This window comes from Myotis davidii, unplaced genomic scaffold (assembly GCF_000327345.1).
Source record: "Myotis davidii unplaced genomic scaffold, ASM32734v1 scaffold109, whole genome shotgun sequence".
NCBI classification, from domain to species: Eukaryota; Metazoa; Chordata; class Mammalia; order Chiroptera; family Vespertilionidae; genus Myotis; species Myotis davidii.
In genome coordinates, this window is record NW_006300368.1 from 400,902 (window position 1) to 408,615 (window position 7,714).

General features: G+C 59.6%; 2 protein-coding genes and 1 long non-coding RNA gene across 4 annotated transcripts in view; 2 read left to right on the forward strand and 1 right to left on the reverse strand.

Moving 5' to 3' along the window:
• Positions 1-4,593, forward strand: part of LOC107185153 — a 19,693-nt gene extending 15,100 nt beyond the window's left edge. The window contains exon 3 of the long non-coding RNA XR_001516076.1: positions 3,539-4,593. This is a non-coding gene — a long non-coding RNA (uncharacterized LOC107185153). The remainder of the gene's footprint in view (positions 1-3,538) is intronic.
• NAGS (N-acetylglutamate synthase) lies at positions 350-4,593 on the forward strand. The gene is made up of 6 exons (XM_015572546.1): positions 350-589; positions 701-916; positions 1,137-1,317; positions 1,866-2,037; positions 2,165-2,347; positions 3,045-4,593. The coding sequence occupies exons 1-6, from the start codon at positions 350-352 to the stop codon at positions 3,196-3,198; spliced, it is 1,146 nt and encodes a 381-aa protein (XP_015428032.1). The 3' UTR covers positions 3,199-4,593.
• The window catches only part of TMEM101 (transmembrane protein 101), a 24,360-nt gene continuing 21,217 nt past the window's right edge, over positions 4,572-7,714 (reverse strand). Inside the window, exons 1-3 of one of the 2 annotated variants that reach the window (XM_015572547.1) lie at positions 7,333-7,676; positions 6,457-6,603; positions 4,572-5,539 (exon numbers count right to left, since the gene is read on the reverse strand). In XM_015572547.1, the coding sequence (XP_015428033.1) occupies positions 5,231-5,539; positions 6,457-6,603; positions 7,333-7,476 (600 nt within the window). In that variant the 5' untranslated portion in view covers positions 7,477-7,676 and the 3' untranslated portion in view covers positions 4,572-5,230. Of the gene's footprint in view, positions 5,540-6,456; positions 6,604-7,332; positions 7,677-7,714 lie in introns of those variants that run through there. The other variant, XM_006776855.2, reaches the window with a different exon arrangement.

Consider the following 7,714-nt stretch of genomic DNA (forward strand, 5'->3'; position numbering starts at 1 on the left):
AGGTGGGCGGGCAGGCAGGACGGGCGGCAGACTGCACGGCCGGACCGGGAAGGGGGCCCCAGGACCGGGCGAGGCTTTGAGCTCTTCCCAGAGTCGGCGCCCAGTCCGAGATGCGCTGGAGAAGGCCCCCACCATGGGCACAGTTAGGGGTTCCGATGGCAAGTGGGGAACCTGGGCGGGAGTCACTTCCGTCACCCCTCCCCCCAGTGTCCTAGAGTCCAAGGTCGCAGGGAGGAACACTAGAGTGAGATAAGGGGATGGCAAGACCCAGCGGGGCAAAGGGCGGAGCAGATGGGCCCCGGTAGCCAGAAATGGGGCCTGGGCAGGGGCGGGGGACTCCTCGGGGGCCATGTCCAGCCTGGCCTTCGCGCTGGCCTTCCTGCAGCGCATGGACATGAAGCCGCTGGTGGTGCTGGGGCTGCCGGCGCCCACAGCGCCCTCTGGCTGCCTTTCCTTCTGGGAGGCCAAGGCGCAGCTCGCTCAGAGTTGCAAGGTGCTGGTGGACGCGCTCCGGCAAAACGCCGCGACAGCTGTGCCCTTTTTTGGTGGCGGGTCGGTGCTGAGCGCGGCGGAGCCAGCCCCTCACGCTCAGTCAGTGCAGCCCTGCCCGCCCCTTAGTGCTCAGACCACACGGCCCGTCTGCGCGGCCCCAGCCCCGCGGGCCTGGCGGAGGCCCTCTTGAACACCGCGTCTGGCCCACAGCTATGGGGGCACCATCTCGGTGGAGACCGACCTGCTGCAGTGGTGCCTGGAGTCGGGCAGCATCCCCATCCTGTGCCCCATTGGGGAGACAGCCGCGCGCCGCTCCGTGCTCCTGGACTCGCTGGAGGTGACGGCCGCGCTGGCCAAGGCGCTGCAGCCCACCAAGATCATCTTCCTCAACAACACGGGCGGCCTGCGGGACAGCAGCCGCAAGGTGCGTCCCCTTCCTTCAGGCTGCACCCACGGCTGCTGGCCTCGCTGAGCCCCTCAAGCCGAGAGTGGAGGGTCCGGGAGGGGCTCAGCCCGGCGTGGTGCCCAGATTTGAGCCCTCTCTGGCCAAGGATTCCGGGAGGTGGTGAGGGTAAAGGGGTCCCTGGGGCAGGGTGGTCCATGGCCGGCTGCGGGTCGGAGGCTCAATTCCTAGCCCGACGCAGGTCCTGAGTAACGTGAATCTGCCCGCTGACCTGGACCTGGTGACCAGTGCGGAGTGGGTGAGCGCCAAGGAGCGGCAGCAGATTCGGCTCATCGTGGAGGTGCTCAGCCGCCTGCCCCACCACTCCTCGGCCGCCATCACTGCCGCCAGCACGCTGCTCACCGAGCTCTTCAGCAACAAGGGTAAAGGCGGCAGCTAGCGGGTGGGGACGAGCAAGAGAGGGCGGGGCCCAGGGAGTGAGCGCCTGCCCCGGGGTGGGGAAGCAGGCCGCAGGGGGACTCCCCAAAGGCTGTCTGCTCTGCTCTGGCGGAACTTGGCGGAGGGCAGCCAGTGCAGGAGCCTGAGCGGGAAGTTGAGCGGAACTAGAGAGATGGGCGTGGCTTGGGAGAGTGTGGCAACTCCACAGAGGGCGGAGCTTGGAGGGCAACACGAAGGGGAATGGACCGGACTAGGAGGGGGGCGGGGCGGGGGCGGGACTAGGTGAAGTAGGTGGGACTCCAGGCCGAGGGCTGAACTGCAGGGACAATCTGCCTGGGACAGGCCTTTCCCTGGGAGAAAATCGCCTTCAAGTCTATGCAGACCACTGACGCATTTCGCCGGCGCGATCTCCCGAAGCGGGTGACTGCCCCATCAGCCCCGTCCTATCTGGAGCCCCCCAGGCTGCCCCGACGGAGCGGATGAGGCCTCGCTCTCGGGCTGAACTAACCCCGCCTCCTTCGTCCCACCCCAGGGTCCGGGACCCTCTTCAAGAACGTGGAGCGGCTGCTGCGAGTGCGCAGCCTGGACAGCCTGGACCAGGGCCGCCTGGTGAACCTGGTCAACACCAGCTTCGGCAAGAAGCTGCGCGAGGACTACCTGGCCTCGCTGCGCCCGCGGCTGCACTCTGTCTACGTCTCCGAGGGGTGAGCCTGGGGGCCCAGAGGGCAGAGGCCCCGGGACACAGCCCGGCCTTTCGACCAAGGACCCGGGACACAGCCCGGCCTTTCGGACCAAGGAGAAGTCCCAGCCTGACTTTCCCCGCTGCGCCAGGTACAACGCTGCCGCCATCCTGACCACGGAGCCCGTACTGGGGGGCACCCCGTATCTGGACAAGTTCGTGGTGAACTCCAGCCGCCAGGGCCAAGGCTCCGGCCAGATGCTGTGGGAGTGTCTGCGGCGGGACCTGCAGACGCTTTTCTGGCGCTCCAGAGTGACGAACCCCATCAATCCCTGGTAGGTTCTGCCCCTCCCAGCCCGGAGCGGGGCACCATCCTCCTCCCTCACCAGCCCTCGCCAGCCACACCCCGGGTCCACCAGGCAGGAAGGCGAGGCGGCCCCTTCTTTCACAGGGAAAGGCCCCGCCCACTGTGGCCCGCTCTCCAGGACCACACAGGGAGCCTGAGATTTCCTCCCAGGCAGTCGACACAGAACAACCCCCCTTTCACCCCCGCCCTGCAACAGTGGATTCCTGGAAGCAAGCGACAGCCCCTCCCCCACCCCCATCTCTCCCAGGGTCCTGAGAAATTCTGATCACTCAGGCTCTACCCCAGGCCCAATTGCCCTCTCGGACCCCAGGCCCAGCAGAACCCCTACTCCTCTTTCCTTCAGCAACTCTCCCCTCACTCCCCATTACTCTGCTCTGTGGGCACCAAGTGGTGAACAGAACCTCTTCCCTGGCTGCACAGCCAAGGCAGTGTGGAGAGAGCAAGGGGTGTCCTCATGCTCGCCCCCGCTGTGAGACTCTGGCAAGCCACCCCGCTCCTCTGAGCCTTGGCTGCTTCCCTGTGAAAGCACACCACCTCCAGGCTCTTAGCTGCAGGTAACGGACCGCAGGTCCCAGCAGGTGTCTGGTAGGTAGGAGGTCCTCAGTGAATGAACCAGGAGAAATGAGCACTGGCCGGGCACTAAAAGCTCCCACCACCACCACCAGGTACTTCAAGCACAGCGACGGCAGCTTTTCCAACAAGCAGTGGATCTTCTTCTGGTTTGGCCTGGCGGATATCCGAGACTCCTATGAGCTGGTCAACCACGCCAAGGGGCTGCCGGACTCCTTTTGCAAGCCAGCGTCTGACCCAGGCAGCTGACCCTCACCACCAGCCTGCAGGCCCTGGGACAGCCAGGGTGGACCGAAAGCCATGTCTGCTGGAGGTGACTCCAGGCAGCCACAGGCGGGACCAGGTTTGTTGGCGGGGTGATCTGGAGGAGGAAGCAGCCCCTCCTCGACGCTGCCTGAGGCGGGAGGCGAAGTGGGACGAGCACAGGAAGAGTCCATCCAAGACCTCCACTTGCTCCAAAGCCACCTCCAGATGGCCTTCGATTTTCAGTCTAGGGGTCTGGGGGGAGGGGAGGGGTTCCCTTCCCGGGCTCTACTCGGGGCTAAACTTTAGAGTAGGTCAGTTTCTGTGGCTTCTGTGCTGTTTCGAGGCTCCCTCGTTGATCTTCTATCACTCATTTTCATTCCTTTGGGTGTTGCAACTTTTCAGGAGGCCTTGATTAAAATGAAAATACTTGTCTGAGAGTTAGCTCACACTGGAAAGGAGCAGTGGCTCTCTGGGAGCAAGATCTTGTGGGCTGGGGAACCAGGGGACTTCTAGAGTAGAGGAGCTAAATGGGATGGAGGCCCCCACGATGAATGCTGCCACCATGTCCCTCAATGCAACCCCGAGGGGCTCCCCTATTCCTAAGTTGGGGAACATCCTCCATTCCACAGACCAGACCGACAGCAGTCCCAGCTCCCTTTCAGGCAGGGCACAGGACGCCTGCAGCCCCCTAGAGGCTGTGTCCCCATCTTTGTGGGAGCAGACAGGCAGTAGCCCAAAGCTGGAGGTTTCATTGAATATTTCTGACCCCCCTGATGTTCCAGGTACCACACTGGTTGCTGGGACTACCTTCTGCCAGGAGGTGCATGGATGAGTAGGGAGAGGGCCCATTAAGAGGCCACCATAGCACAGCAGGGACTGAGAACCAAACCCCAAGAGCAGCCCGTCTTCCCTCAGAAGGGTGATGTTCAGTATACATCTGGGCGATGGCATTACACGGCCTGACCTGCAATCCAGCTCTGTGGCTGGGTTTGCCCTGTGGCTTGAGGCAAGCTGCTGACCTTCTCTAGTCTCCATTTCCCTATCTGTAAGACGTAAATCCCTTGGCCTCACAGTGGACACTTAATGTTAGTTCTCCCCTCAAGGTTGCTCTAAGGATTTATTCAAAAACAGCTGACATCAATGCAGAGGAAAAATAAGCTACAATAAGGATTGAGGTGAGAGGTCAACAGAACATACTACAGGGAGGATGAGATCCCTGAAGAGAGCCAAAGGACTGTGGGAACTCTCAGAATAGGGGCACGATTACGGCAGGGCCTTGAGGGAGCTTACCAGATATGTTCTTTCAAGAAACCCAAGATCAATCCCAGCCAATGGCAAAGTGTCCCGTGGGGAGAACAGAGAAGCAAAGCCAAATGTCTGTATAAAATGTTTATTTTTCGAGGACTGTGTGGTCTGGTGTTTGGGAGGGCCCTCACCCCCACCAGGCCATCCATGGAGCTGGAAACAGAAGGCAGGAAGCGGGAAGCTGGCCGCTGCCTGCCCCACCCCTTCACACCCGAGTAGACTGTGGCCTGCTCTGCTCTCAAACTGGTGTTATTTCTGCCCCTGGCACATCCTGAGAACCCATGTGACTTCTGTGGCGACCAGCCCCTCTGCTCCTCAGGGCCTGATCCACTTGTCAGCGCGCATACTCGTTCGCATAGCCTAGCTGCATCTGCCAGTTCAAAAGGAATTTTTCACTTTTGCTCTCTTCCAGTTCTTAGGTCTTCCTTCCTGTCTCCCACACCCAGTACCCCTACCCTAGTGCTGCCTTATTCTCTTCTCTGGCCTCAGCTCTCCTCCTAACAAATGGAGGAAAAACCCTGTAAGGCATCAACCTCAGGGCTCCCCCATCAAGGGCTGAGCCCAGGAATTGGGGAACAGACCTGCCTCTTACCAACACACCCACATACACACAGAGCAAAGAATCAAACAAACAGACCAAAAAGCATAAATAAACATAACCGGGCCAGCAAGAAAGGTAGGGTGACCCTCAGTGGCTCCCTGCACCCATTTCAGCTTCTCCCAGTGCAACTCAGCCATCAGTGGCTAGGATGACAGCGGCCCCAAAGATGCCCACACTCTCTCCAAGGAGCTTCATCTGGTTCCAGAACTCCACACGCCGTGTGTTGTGCCAGTAGGCAACATTGCCGTCAATGAGCAGCATGACCGGGGGCAGCAGTACAGCCAGGATCTGGGCAGCCAGGGTCACGTAGTAGCCAGACAGGAAGGCGAGGGCCAGGATGCCATACAGTAGGAAGAACAGCTGGACCATGAGCTCCCCTCCTGGTAGATGGTTCAGATATGCCAGCCGGTCCTCCTTGCTGTGCTGCAGTGAGTAGGCCTGGAGACAAACCATCTTTTAAGACTGTAACAAGCTGAGGAGCCTGTCGGAAGCCCATGAGATGGCACCTGCAAGTCAGCCTCTGCAAGGTGGGCTTCTGACTCCTCTCTTTCAGACTTGGGGCTCTCTGAAAGTGGGACCTACATCTCCCCATCAGACTAGGGAGCTATATGACATTAAAGTCCATGTCTTTCCTCTCTCGGGGAGCTTAGAAGATAGCCGGGGCTCTCCCCTCTGAATCCAGAGCTCTGCACTGGAATATGGTGCCCAGTAACTAAGATGAGGGCAAGGAGCCTGGGGCCTGTTCATGTCCCCATCCACACTGGCCTCCCCTAGGGACGACCATATTGGCTAACTAGGCATCCCCCATCAGTTCTTTTTTTTTAAATCCTCAGCCAAAGATTTATTTACTGATTTGAGAGAGAGGAAGGGAGAGAAACATCGATCTGAGAGAAAAACATCAAATGGTTGCCTCCCATACATGCCTCGACAGGGATCAAACCCACAACCTAGGTAAGTGCCCGACTGGGAATTGAACCCGCACCTTTTTGGTATACAGGACAGCACTCTAACCGAGCCACCTGACCCAGGCTTTTTTTTTTTTTTTTTAATTCAATCCCCGTCAGTTCTAAGTGGCACAGTCCCAGCTGCTGCCTGAACCCACCTCTCCCAGTCCTCTATGAGAGGAACAATCCATCTTGTTCTGCCTCTCAGGCTTGGGAGTGAACGGCCAATTCAACCACTTCTCCCCCTGGTGGCTGTAACATTGGAAGAAAACTGGCCAGGTCTCAGGCCCTGGGAGGGCCTCTGAGGCATGGCCATCAGGATCCACAGGCCCACCGCCCTGAGTTCTGCCAACCATGGGCTCACATTTTACTCCCAGTCAAGCACCTCCAGCCAACAGTCCCAAAACCTACCACACAGATGAGGTAGATGCCCAGGAAGACCTGGCCCGTGGACTGGAGGGAACGGCTGCGGGGTTTCCGACGGTAGAGCTCCCCAGCACCGCTAGCCAGCACAAGGAATCCGCCAATGATGGCAACTGTGCGTGAGTACATACGGACCTAGGCCAAGGCAAGGGGACCCCAGTCAGGAACTGCAACTGCCACATATTTCCTGACTGCACAGAGCACAGAACGTCCTCTCTACATGTTCCCTTCCATGTGATGAACCCTCTTACCATTTCCAAGTGTGGTGAGCAGGTACAGCGGAAACAGATAATTCTTTTTATCAGAAGTGGCCAAAGGGGTTAATTAAATTGTTCAAGATCCTACAGAAAGTGGCAGAACCCAGTTACCAAGTGTTGTCCCCTTCCCACCCCCAGGCCTGCAGCCCAGAATGTTCTTTCTGCTACTTAGCATAGTCTGTTCCATAAAAAACCCATTGATCTCACTTTCCTGTAGCCGCTCACACAGGTGCCTCCCCTCCTGGACAGACGGCCTTCCTTACGGGCAGTGCCTGTGTCCAGGCCTCTCTCCAAGCCCACAACGCCTGGCAGGGGTTCATCTTTGGATCAGACACCTCCAAGGTTCCTTTAGCCCTCTGAGTCCGAGATTACTAAACTAACGGTTTAGGGTCCTGGAAACCAGGTGACCTAGGTCCTGGCTCCACCTGCGCTGGTAACTGTGGTGTGACTTGGGGTAAGTCTGTTTCCCATCCGTGGACCTCAGCTCCCACACTCTGGAAGGAAGGTGTGTGGGTCTCTCAGGTCCGTCCATTGCAGTCTGCAAAACCCCCGCACGCCCAGGGCTCGCCACCACCCCAGCCAAGCCCTCCGCAGCCCGGCCGCTCACCTTCAGCCAGTCCCCGTAGTGGACGTAGCCCCCGACGTAGGCGGCGTAGGTGCTGACGGCCAGCTGCAGGGCGGCCCCCAGCGCGAACCAGCGCCGCTTCACCCCGAAGGACATGAAGCTGGCGCACAGCACGGCCGCCCCCATGTCGAAGTACAGGTAGGGCACTGGTATGTCGGGCTTCCTGCAAGCCGGGAGGGTCAAGCAAAGAGGTCAGAATGAAGAGGGGAGAAGAGCCTGGAGCCCCCTTGACTTCCCGCCAGCTCCACTGCTCCTCCAAACCGGAGACCCCGCTCATGGCCGTGACCCCCGCACTACGCTCGATGTCCACCGTGCTCCGGACCAGAGCCCCTAAGAGTCTGAGATCCCAGGTCCTCCCAGACCC

Bases quoted from the DNA above. Each gene is read 5' to 3' on its own strand.
- NAGS (XM_015572546.1), top strand. From the start codon at position 350: ATGTCCAGCCTGGCCTTCGCGCTGGCCTTCCTGCAGCGCATGGACATG. The intron at 1,318-1,865 runs GTAAAGGCGGCA...GTCCCACCCCAG, and splicing joins CGAGCTCTTCAGCAACAAGG to GGTCCGGGACCCTCTTCAAG. The intron at 2,348-3,044 runs GTAGGTTCTGCC...CACCACCACCAG, and splicing joins ACGAACCCCATCAATCCCTG to GTACTTCAAGCACAGCGACG.